A 13331-nucleotide genomic window follows, 5' to 3' on the forward strand; every position below is an offset into this window, starting at 1 on the left:
GCAGATGTATGTATAGTAACTCTTTCGTGTAAAAACTGCTGTACGGATTTTAATTAAATTTGGTATACGGGTAGGTTATTTTCTAATTTTGCATACTGGTACTTTATAGCAGGCAAAGCCACGGAATACAGCTAGCATGTAATATTAAGCGAAACTTCAGCTTTCTCATTTCATACTAGATGCTTTGCATCTAGATTCTAATAGATAGATCTTGTTACGGTTATATGGGGATAAAGAATTATATATTTGAAGAAAGGTAAGGAATCGCTTATCATATAGTTTGTATATTTGCCTTTACTTTTGTGATATAAAAAAAAAATTTAACAAACTCAATTATTAATATTTTTAGTATCGATACTTATAAAATATTTTGAGCATAGTTCCGACAAAGGGACGAGCTACACAAATAAACTCATATGTGAGCCGATAACTCAATACACGCTTTCGGCGGTTACGTCAACGGATATCGACATTGAGAAACACATCTCACCAATAGTCATAAATAGGGTTACCATGTGTTTTTATGTTAGTTAGTAAACGAACTATAAAAATCTTGTAACTATATTTATTTATTTATATTTTATTGTTAAAAGTTTTATTAGTACATATTATATTTTAATAGAATAACCAACCAACTTTAACTTTTAACTTGCATACTCGTATAATATGGCCGAGAAAGCCTGCGAGCATTCGCATCAAAGCCCCTTAAGATTAAGGGTCCCGAATGGTGCCGAAACTAGTCGGGCTTTCTCGACCAAATTACATGTAAGTTAAACCGGTAGTTATCATATTAAAATCTATTGTCTATGGCTGAGATGATGATATTGTCTTATCTATTTAAACTTTAATGCACAATTATATATGGCGGACTTAACACCTAACGGCATTCTCTACCAGTCAATCGTAAGGCGAAATGAAAATTAAATAGGCGGTTGTAATTATTTTATGTTATTATTTTATCCTATATGGCCAGTCTAGATTTATTCGCAAATTATATTTCTCGATTTATAAATATTTTAATTATAACAGTTATAGTATTGGCCGTATGGTCCCGGCATAGAATGGGCCACGTTTTCATTTCTCATGGGTATCGTAAGAGGAGACTAAGGGATTTAAAGGTCGAGGGATAGGCAGCAGCGTCCTTCTTAAAACATCACCAAAGCCTAATTGCGGTTGCCAACCCGCCTGTCAAGTGTGGCAACTGCTGGCAAACTTCCCTGAGGAAGAAGTCTGTCTACAGCAGTGGACAGGTGGCGGCTGATATGATGACGATGATAGAATAGGTAATCTATGCATATTATTTACGAAAATAATTCCGTATTGAGGACTTTTTTTAAATAGATTCCAATTGTAATTAGTATTGGACCAGTATGAAGCAGGCCTTGTCTAAAACAAAAATAATCGTCGTCATCGGCAAAGATATCGTAATGTGTATATTGAAATACAGTTGAGAGCTGTGAATTGTTTTGGAAATTGTATTCCTATTATGTTATTCAGTGATATGGTACATCTATGTATTGAATATCATTCAAATCTGGTTAGAAGCAGATCCTCTAGTAATTACCAGAAATATCTGGTAATTACAATTGGCATTGGCAATCTGGCATCTGGCAATTTACTCTAGATTTATGTTTTTTTTTTTTATCAAATACAGTTCATATTAATCTCTGATAATGTTGCTTTCTATGGATAAAAGTATTATTAACATAGGTTAAGAATTTTTAGTTTATCCATTACAAAAAAAATTCAAACCTTTCCTTTTTATTTTATTTATTAAAATTTACCAGAAATAACATTAAACAATACAAAAATATTTCTTTAATAGCTATTGAAAAATAAATATTCTTCACTCTATCAGATTACTGTTTCTCGCAGCTTTGCTCACAAGACTCAGTATAGTAAGGATATGCAAATTCATCTAGTCGTTTATGTGTATTTAAACAACAGACGTACAAATATCAAAACCTTAAACAATATTAATACTCTTTGACAATTATAATAAATAGTTGGATACTTAAAGAATTATTTTTATTCAACAACGAACATACACGTGCTAATTCTGTTATTTATTCATTAGTAGGCGAGAGTAGGACACGTTGTTAAATTTTTTCATAATTGTCAAAATGGAAAGGCCTATCATATAATTTATACATTTGATTATTTTTGTTGATAAAATATCTATTCAGCTAATAAAATATTAATAAAAAAATATTGAAATTTTCGTTATTTTCTCATAACGAGCAAATTAATTAAAAGAGTCAATTAAACAACTTGGTTTGGTCTTGGTTCAGGGCCATTTGTTACACTTTTGGTAATAAAAAGTAAAGCGCGATGTTATAAGGAACCGATTAGGTCTAACATTATACACCAAAGGGTACAAAATTCTAATAAAAATGCGTGTAACTATTTACCCTTGTAACATCATGCCCCGCTCTCCCATATCTGGCATTCAGTTTTAACACTAAGAAGGTAGTAGCTATAGAGATACCAGAGCCTCTAGACGAGTGGCAAGCGAATTCGTCGATGGAATTGACATCGCTAGCGAGTCCGTGAGTTGGAATGAGTCACCCGGCGTTGCTATCTCATTCTATCTCATGGACTCGCTAGCGATGTCGACTACATCAACGAGTTCGCTTGCCACTTGTCTAAAGGCCCCATACTATATACGAAACATCGATATATTTTGATAAGTCTTCTCATAAGAGGATTATGATACTGGCAACCTTAATCCTGAGGCCTCTTGAAGCTATAATACGAAATGGTATTTAATTTACTTTCGTCTGTTAATAAGAGATAGCTATACAATGTCCAAACATATTCACTAGTGTGGAAAGTTTGAATTCGTTGAACAAAGTAACAAATTTATATATTTTAATAATTAAATCAATTCCGTTGCCGAATCCTTTTAATGGTTTATCACATTTTCCATTCACATAACACTGAGAATAAAATATTTGTATAATAGGTGTGTATGAAGTTAGAAAAAAATTAAAAGTTAAACGAGAAAAAATATTTTAGAACATAAATATATAAATCTAACTACTTGCACAGCATGTAAGATTTGCTACACAACCTGAATATTTGCTTGCACTGGAGTTTCAAACTCTGAAGTATGTTAGAATCGAAACATGACGATATCTTAAGTACATGCAAAGCGCATCCTGAACAAGCAATGCCTTAAAGTCTTACTTCTCTCTCTATCAGTAGCTTTCCAAGTTCAAAAGTACCAGAGTGAGACTTTGTACAAAAGTTTCGTTAGCTTGAGTATTTCTGTCGCATTAATGTTGATGTGTTTGTGTGGCTGTATTTTGGTTTGAAGTGCAATATAGCAATGAAATTATAGTCGTCAGAAATGGCAACGTATAAGGAGTATTGTGGATAAAAACGTATACTCAGTTAAATCTATGATACTGTACATGTCTATAGGCGATTGTTGCAATTTTCTCTCAGACGGACCGACAGCATGTTTGTATAAAAAACAATACAGTATTCAAAATTATAATTATAATCTTTACATAAAATAAAATCTTAATGAAATCAGAACTCTACATTAAATATATTTGGGAACATAATTTATTGGTGTACTGTACACGCGATATTGGATTGAAAATGATTTTTAAAAGTTTGCAGTATTTTTAGTAGTAATTTTTTTTGGCCAAGGCTAACATTTAAAATGTTAGCCTTAGTCAAAAACAATTGAACTGTTTGTAATTAAATTTTCTTTATTTGTTAAGCTAATGTAAGGTAATCAATTACATTTTACATTTTAAATTTAGTGTGCTTAAAAATTCCTTCCCTTTTTAGAGATCATACGAAAAGTCAATTCGTTATTTTTTTTTAACCCAATCGTCAATTAGAATGTTGCTTCTAAATTACAATATGAGTCATCATTACCTTTATAACCGTTAATTGTTTACTGCTTGCTAAACATAGACCTCTCCCAATAAGAGGGGGTTTGCCAATAGTTGCTACGATTGGCAGGCGGGTTGGCAACCGTAATTTGATTTTTAGTGATATTTTAGGAAGCACCCTGTTGCTCATCGCTTTACCATTAAGTTCCCTTAATCGCCTTTTACGACACTCATGGGACGGGATCACACGACGATACTAGTTGATGGAAATAAAATAATAAAAGTGTGGAAAAATGCTGTACTATATTATGATAGAAGTTTGAACGAAGCCCCGAGTTCAACTAATTCCAACATAAAGGCAATCTTACATTTACCTGCTGAAAACATCAAACGTTTGATTGAGATAAGATAGTCTGATCTTTAGGGATACTCAGTTGATTCAGCATTACCTTAACATTACCCGAACTCTTCGAATAATTTTATTGCTTATTCCCCTATTTTGCTCTGAAATATTTTTTTCCGGATTTTCCTTCTCAATTACTTTTTATATATTTTTATTTTTATTTTCTTACCTATTAGATATAACAGCAATGCTTAAATTGCAAATAATCTTTATTAAAATGTTAATGAATGAAATCTCACATATCAGAAACAATATACTAAGTCCCTAAATTTGAAAGAGAAGACAAGTAGAATTTACCTTTGTTCATGATTCCACAATATTAAAAAAAAAATGAAGAAGCATAGTAATTTTAAAAATATTTGAATTTAGAACTCGGACTTGTGTGTGTAAGAGTAGATTTTATTTTGCAGCAACCCGTTTTTATCTGCACACTAAAATATCTCAAAAGGATTTTATATAAGCTAATACAGAAGTAAACACCGAAAATATATTACGACAACAACAAATAATCGGAATAAGGGCATGCAGATGAAGATCATGATGACTATGAAAGTGAACTCTATGAATTGCAAAACATAGTTACAAAAAAATACAGACGAGTCGAGAGCCTTATATTTTGAAAGTCGCTAAAAGCTAAACAAAACCCAATTTCATATTCACTATTAAATAGTTGCTGAACTATTAAACCCTCGTCTTCACAAGTAATGTAATAGACATTACTTGAGAAGTTGCAAATACAATTTTCAGGCCGATATTTGCATGAGGGATTTTAATACCGACACAAAGGCGACCACAGAATATATTGTTACTTGTTATTTAGTAGGATTTACAGCGTTATTCTAACATAAAAACATATTGTTAGTGGGCCTGTTTATATTTGTTAGTCAAATATTACGATATGATAATGCAAATTGTTAAAATACACAGCTTTTTATGTAGTATTAGATGTTAGTTTAGAGAATTAAAGAAATGAAACAGATAGAGACCAGTAGACTGTACAAAAGTCGTTTCCTTGGGCACCTCTGCCCCATTTGTGTTTCTACTGTGAAGCAGTTATGTTTGCATGGCTATGTTTCGGTTTAAAGCGTGGAATATGGCAGTGAATTTACAGGGTACAGAGGAATAACACCTAAGTCCTCAGAAAAGGCAAGCATGGGGTGTATCAAGGACGAAACAGTATACTCTGTTATGTCCACATTCTATCAGGAGGGCCGTCAGTTTGTTTGCCATTCTAAGTTACATAGAAAAAAGATAAATTAAAATAAATAATAAATCATTCTTGCCTTACCTTTTCCAATTTATTTGGATCGGAAGGTACAATTTTTAACCTATGTATTTATTACGATTATATAGGACGTATCGAATGCGGGGTTGCGTTTTTTTTCTTTAAATGTTTTTATCTTCTACGGATCAATATACTGAAACTTTATACAAAAGTAGTCTGTATGGGAGTCCAATACTTTTTTTATCATACAACACAGCCATGTGAGCACAAATGTGTTTGTATGGCTATGTTTCGGTTTAAAGCGCTGTTGTTTTAATGGATGTAGATGGAATGGTAACCCCGTTTGCACTATTGGTATACACAGGCGGGAAACAAGTAAGAGACGATAAGTGACGATGAATGCAGTTCAGATGGCCCATTATGAGGGAGAGTTTCTAGAGGGAACCGCGTGGAGGTCGACCTGATATTGTTAGACCCGTTACTAACAATTCCTTTCACCCCGCTACTATAACCCGTCGGTTTAAGGGGTAGGATATGCCAGTAAAATGACCGGATATGACGCAATAATTTAGTCCTTAAAATAGCAAAGCGTGAAGAAAACCATGGCCAACCAACCAACCAACCACCAAGCCTTGTAGTATTTTCTGCTATATTCATGAGTCTGTTTAGTATTTCGCTTATTAGTATCATCATGAGAAATTTCAAAAATGAAAATTATTTTCTACATTACAATAACTGTTAGAATCCGTACACCTCAGTGACATATAAAAGCAACATTAATAACATATACACCAACAGGTTAGTAAATATCTTAATGAGATGATTTGTGAGATCGTAAGTGCTTGATCTCATACCTTTCTCGATCGGGGATCTAGGATCCGGGTTGGCTTCGATTCTCTGTACTTTGTAACGACCGCGTATTCTGGCACATTCATTGCTCTCTGGACAGGTCCGTATTGCTGAGGATAAATACAAGAAAAGAATTGAACAAAAGTAATCAGATCAGGTTGAATGAAAGTAAACAAAAAAAAAACAAAAGAAAACAAGAAAGAATAAAAGGAAACAAAAGTGAAGAAAATTTAAATAACATAAAATAAAATTAGTATACATATAATAATTAATACGTGTAAATGCGATCCTAATAGAGTTTTTTTTTTTCTAATAATATTTATAATTTAAAATCAGTAATTTAGTTTTTAAATAAAATAACTGGTTTTGCTATAACTGAAATCGGTTTTTTTTTTTTTTTTAGTGGAACATAAACTTAATTGTTATCTAAATGTTCAAAATATTATTTCCTAGCGATTCAGATAAATTAGGTACTATTTTATATTAGGTTTAATTAAATATTTTTTTTGATAATTTGGGTTACATTATTGTAATTTTCGTAGGAAACTAATTTTTATAAATAAATAATATATAGCCTATGTTATTCGCTGAATGTAGCTACGTATAGGTGAAAGAATTTTTAAATTTATTTGAGTAGTTTTTGAGTTTATCTATAATAAACAAACAAACTACCGTGACATAATATAATAAATAGTATTATTTTTATTTATAATATAATTCAAGAAAATATAGTTCAGTATTAACCAGAGTGGTTCATACATATACACCAGTTAGAGACTTTATGTTATGGTTTATCCACAACATTCTTGAGATCAGAAAATAATTTCAATAATCAAAAGAGACTTCCGAAATAGGAAAACCAATGAAATAAATCACTTCTAGATTACATATCAAGATAAAACATACTTCAGTTTTTAATTTAGATTTTCAAAAGTACACTGAATACAATAATTTTGTGCAGTAATTTTTGTATAATGCCGGAATAAACAGACAAATAGATTTTTTTTTAAATCTTATTGTTTTTTTCTTCTATTGCTCTTATTTAGCATACTTATACAAATTTTTCTTAAATATCTCCCATATCTAATTAGAGATTTATTTTGTAAACAGTAACAAGTATATTAGTAAAAAGTAACGATACAAATTCATTTACTTCGGGGAAAACACATATTATATTTATTTATTTACTTATTTATTTATTCATTTTTTATACTTTTGCATACATTACAATATGTCTACAGGGCGAACTTAATGCCTGATGGCATTCTCTACCAGTCAATCATTATATATTAGTATTTAATATGATCAGTGTAAAATTTTTGTACATTTATATATATAATCACTTTAAAACAGTAGGTAAATTTAAAAATGTTTATTTTAGTTAATTTTATTCTTATACAGCGTTCTCGGTTTAGTTATTCAGGATAACATTGCTTTTTTATATTATAATATAAAAATAATATAGTTTTGAAAATATAAAATATGAAAATCTTTGACAAAATGAAAAGCTTATATCTGTGACTCACAGACAATTTTACAGACGATTATCTGCACTGCAATATTAGGTATACATTCCCTATTCAATTATTTATCTTTCAAGTCTTTAGAGAGTGACTTGAACGTAGAAATATAGCAGTCTCCTTTGAATATAATACAATACAAAGAGATCGTTGGTCCATTCAGAATTTTGTGACAAAATCGTGGTCTTTAAAGGAATTTGCGCTTTAAGTTGTATCTTATATAGTACATTTTACAGTAGCAAGATAAATTAGCAATAGAAGGTAGATTAAATAGCGACCTGCTAAGTTTCTAAGAAATTTGTAATCTGCAAACGATCTCTGACGGAATATTGTATCTTACTCTTACATTGCAATCTTCACTGCTTACTCAGATCTACATTCTTTAAGTCTATAGAGAGTGGTTTAAATGTATCTTATCTAGTCTGATACATTCAATTATGTTATAAACATTAAAATCGTCGGTCGATTAAAATTTATCTTATTTCGTAGACGTGTATTTTAAAAGTTGTGAAATTAAAAACGTTTCAATATTATGTACTCGAAAATGTATATTCCTGAGTTGGTCCCATTACTACCGAGCCATGTTCTGATTTTATATGCACATGTATGGTGCATTAAATTTTTTCAAAACTGATTAAGTATATGTTTTACTAGTTAAACTAAAAATTTTTCATAAAGAAACATTAAATGTATTACAATGGCATATAAAACTTTCATGTCAGTAAAAGGGTCTTAATTTTTTATCGTTTTTTACTTCATGTCTTTTTCAGAAAGAATAAATCAGTTTTATTGTTAAAATACTTAAAATTATGTAATTATTATGTTTTCACACTATAGTTTTATTTATTTATTTATTTCAGACAACTCTGAGTCTAAAAATATATTTATCATGAGTTACCACTTCTAAGAATAAAATTGTATCATGCCCTTCCATTATACACTGGATGGCTAATTTACTTTTTAGACTGATAATTAATAGACTAAAAATAAGCACAGTACTTACAGTGCTTTAAAGTACAAATAGATAAGATATGCTACCTGATTATGAAAGCCAATAAGGGAACTCATGATGGAGGACATCAGCGTTTCTCTTAAAAAATACAAACAAAGTCCTAACTGAGGTTGCGAATCCGCCTGCCAAGCGTGGCAAACTACTGGCAAAACTCTCCTTATAGGGAAGGCATTGTTCAGCAGTGGACAGTTAACGGCTGATCATGAAGAAAACTATACCACCTTAGTTAACTAAGTTCTAAACTAATCTCATATTAAACCAAACCTTAAAATGAAGTTGTTTTTACTTCATAACAATGAACTCCTCATGTAGATTATATTATCAGGAGAGAGCAAAATAATTAATGAAATTATCGGAAAAGGGTATAAGTCGCCTCGCGCTTTATGTTGTGGTCAGTATTCAATGTACCTACGTCGCTCGAGGTAAAATATTAAATTTTATATCTAAGGTAAAATAAAGTATTTTCCGAGATATATACTCACATTTCTTCACTTTTATACTTTTTATTTTTATTAACAGTTGTTGGAAATTTTAAATATTTTTTTTATACAACTTAGAATGGCTAACAAGCTGACGGCCCACCTGATGGAAAGTGGTAACCGTCGCCTATAGACATGAGCGGTACCATGGACATAACAGAGTATACAGTTTCGCCCATGATACCCCCCATGCGTTGCCATTCCTGAGGACTCAGGTGTTATTCCTCTGTACCTAGTAAATTGACGCCATACCCCCCCCCCCCCTTCAAACCGAAACTAGCCATGCAAACACACTTTACGGTTGAAACACGAATGGGACAGGTACTCAAGCATTCGACTATAGTAAGTTCATTAAATTTCCTTTACATAAGAATTTCTTTTATGAGAAAACGAAATAAAAGGTATTTTTAAATGATTCATGGATATTTTTATTTGTCTAATACAGTATTATTGTATGTATGTTTTTATCATGGATAAAATATTATTAAAGTAATTACTAAAAATATGATTAGATAAAAAAATTCTACGAATCTCTTGGAGGAAAACTCAACTTCTGCTTCCACTTTTTGAATAATCGATAATCATTTTTATAAATAGAATGAAAAATGTATTATTTAATTTTAATACTTTTTTTTTATCTACCTTAAAAATTTATTATTCCCTACACGTTCACTCGCGATCGTGATGATTCACAATTGGTGAGCTTTGAATTCATATTGGATAAACATTTCATACGGAATGTACAGTATGTTTGTAAATAAACCTTTGAAGATAACCCGGTTAAATACGATTGAAATAATAAATTAAACATGAATAAAAGTGTTTCTTTACTTAATTTATTTCTTCATCCCGGCAATGTTTTGACTAGTAGTTGAACGAATTGCTACGCTTACTAAAATATAACTTTTTGATTCGCTACATTTATGGTGATCTGTACAAATCTATTCGAACATTAATAGACATATGTTTTGGGTAAAATTTACGTTCTGAAATATTACTACAAATAGGTAGTGACCAAATTTGCTATAGAGGTCGCATGTTTTAAAACTAGAATTATTTAAATTGTTAGTGAGTTTGTTTATTACCTCTTAACGTCTTGATGGCGTAACCAATCACTATGAAATTTGGTACGCACTATATGAGATAGAGATCGAATATAGGCTTCTTTTTATCCCGGTCACACAAAGTCGCAGGTAAAAGCTAGTAAAATAAAAAAATAAACGGATTGTCGTTAGAAAGCTAACAAGCCAACGTAAGACTCGGGACTACGGAGAAAATAATACTTGTATTTTGACTTTTTCCGAAGTATCGATGCTGAAGTAATAGAAGACTTTCTAGGAAAATTTTCCTAGGTACTTCCGTTCCACTTATTAGCAATATTTCTACTGTAAAGCTGCTTTGCTTGCAAGGCTATGTTTCAAGTTAAATAGTGAACTGCCTAAGGATCCTCAAGAGCGAGTACTAAACTACAGGTGGACAGTCAGCTTGTTTTTTATTTCAACTTGTACCAAAAATCTTTTCGATAATTAGGTTTGACAATTACATTGTAAGGTCAAAATGTAAGTGTTGGTATCGTAACTTACTGAAACGTAGCAATAATAACTTACCTCCATCTCAATGGAGTTAATCTGTCCGGGATGGTGTGGGTGGACGTACAGATGGTTCCCAGCCAAGGTGTGGCGACGCGGATCGTCGCGACGCGACGTGCGCCCACGAGTTGGCCCACGGCTCGCCTCACCGTCAGACAATCCCCCTGATAACAAAGTATTTAGACAATTAAAATTATGCTTACAACTACAATCTCAGGTAGAATAGACAGAGGAAGCTATATATCCGATCCCTTATTTCATGAACATGTAAAATCTTATTCGAAAATATTTAAAAAGGTTTGTCATACAGCTAAGTCTCTCTATTTAGGTAAAATAATAACTAAATCTAAAGATAAAATAAAAGCCACTTGGAAAGTAATAAATAGCGAAACTGGAAAAGTTCATTTTCAAAATAGCAAAATAGCTTTAAATATTAATAACAAATTGGTAAATTCCGACACAGAGGTCGCGCATACATTCGAATCTTATTTTACTAATATTCCATTAATTACGACACAGGCTCTAAAATCTTCCCCGTCTGCTGCTGAAACTTTACTAACAGACAATGTTAGCAAGTCATCAGCTGTATTTAACTTTAGACATACATCATCAGTAGAAATAATGAAAATATTCAAACAACTTAATAATAAAAAAACAGAGGATCTATGGGGTATATCTGTTAAAATACTGGATAGTATAATGGAAATTATTGCGCCCTCTCTTGCTTTTATTTTCAATAAATGTATAGATGAAGGTAAATTTCCTAACATAATGAAAATTAGTAAAATCATACCGCTTTTTAAATCTGGAGATAGGAGTGACCCAATAAATTATAGACCTATATCCATACTCCCAGCACTCAGTAAAATTTTTGAAAAAATAATCCTTATGCAACTTGTCAGTTATTTCAATTTAAATAATTTAATCCACAATAGTCAATTCGGTTTTTCCAAAGGTCGTTCAACTACAGACGCAGGTTCAGAGTTGCTTAGACACGTATTTGCTGCATGGGAAACTAAAATGGATGTGATAGGTGTTTTTTGTGACCTTTCTAAGGCTTTTGATTGCGTTGATCATAATACATTGCTAAAAAAACTTGCTTTTTATGGCGTCAAAGACAATGCTTTAAATTTAATAAAATCTTATCTATCTGATAGAATACAGAAAGTGAAGATTAGCAACGCTACGTCTGACGGGTCACTTGTACAAATGGGTGTACCTCAAGGATCTATTCTCGGTCCATTTTTATTCCTAGTTTACATTAATGATCTCCCATATGCCATGCAGGATAGATGCGGCATAGTATTGTTTGCAGACGATACTTCATTGATTTTTAAAGTTAATAGAATGACTAATAATTATGACGATGTAAATAGTGCTTTGCGGCGTCTCCTGCACTGGTTTACAACTAACAATCTTATGTTAAACGCTAAAAAAACAAAATGTGTTAATTTCTCTCTATCTAAAAGTTTTAATACTAATTGCAATATTAAATTAAATGACGAATCTCTCGAATTTATAGAATCTACTGTCTTTCTAGGAATCACACTAGATAGTAAAACACAATGGGGTGCACAAATTCAAAGCCTTGCAGCGAAACTAAGTTCAGCAGCTTTTGCCGTGCGTAAAGTTAGACAGTACACTGATACTGATACTGCTAGATTAGTCTATTTTAGTTATTTTCATAGTTTACTCTCTTATGGAATATTACTATGGGGAAAAGCGGCAGATATTAAGAATATATTCATATTACAAAAACGTGCCGTTCGAGCGATCTACTGTATGAAGAGTCGTGACTCATTAAGAGAGAAATTCAAAGAGGCAAATATTCTCACCGTTGCTTCTCAATTTATATATTCAAATATTCTATATGTTCATAAAAATCTTGACTTATTTCCAAAAAACAGCAATATTCATAATATTAATACTAGATTTAAAGACAAACTTGCTGTCCCCAAGTATCGTTTAGAAAAAGTTAATAGGTCTTTTATGGGAATAGGTATAAAAATTTACAATAAGATACCAAAGGATATGTTGGAATTACCCTTAAATAAATTCAAAACATCTGTTAAATCATATTTACTGAGCAAAGCCTATTACTCACTAAACGATTACTTGAATGACGAGTGTGCATGGCAATAGTTGTTCATGCACTGAATTTTCATTTAATGTTAGACATAGACACCTATATAAATATACATTGTAAATAAACTGGCTTTAAAAAAAAAGTAATTCAATTGAGTTTCTTGCCAGTTCTTCTCAATTGGATCTATATACCGAACTGGACGGTAGGGTAAATATAAAATTATAATGTACAAATTTGACGTTCATAAGCGGCTAAAATGTCCTACATGAATAAATGATTTTTGAATTTGAATTTGAATTTGATTCTTTTAGTACAAG

General features: G+C 31.4%; 1 protein-coding gene across 18 annotated transcripts in view; it reads right to left on the reverse strand.

The window, feature by feature from the left end:
* LOC113519612 (coiled-coil domain-containing protein AGAP005037) overlaps positions 1 to 13331 on the reverse strand; it is a 282821-nt gene that overhangs the window by 148055 nt on the left and 121435 nt on the right. For 17 of the 18 annotated variants that reach the window (XR_004224036.2, XR_004224037.2, XM_052896596.1 and 14 more), the window contains exons 4-5: positions 10947 to 11092; positions 6334 to 6438 (exon numbers count right to left, since the gene is read on the reverse strand). Coding sequence is in view for 16 of the 18 variants with exons in the window: in XM_052896596.1 (XP_052752556.1) it covers positions 6334 to 6438; positions 10947 to 11092 (251 nt within the window). In the remaining 2 variants the exon portion in view is untranslated. The remainder of the gene's footprint in view (positions 1 to 6333; positions 6439 to 10946; positions 11093 to 13331) is intronic. The other variant, XM_031911381.2, reaches the window with a different exon arrangement.

The sequence above is a fragment of the Galleria mellonella genome, unplaced genomic scaffold, assembly GCF_026898425.1.
Source record: "Galleria mellonella isolate WM207_F2 unplaced genomic scaffold, CSIRO_AGI_GalMel_v1 utg33, whole genome shotgun sequence".
In the NCBI taxonomy this organism is placed as follows: domain Eukaryota; kingdom Metazoa; phylum Arthropoda; class Insecta; order Lepidoptera; family Pyralidae; genus Galleria; species Galleria mellonella.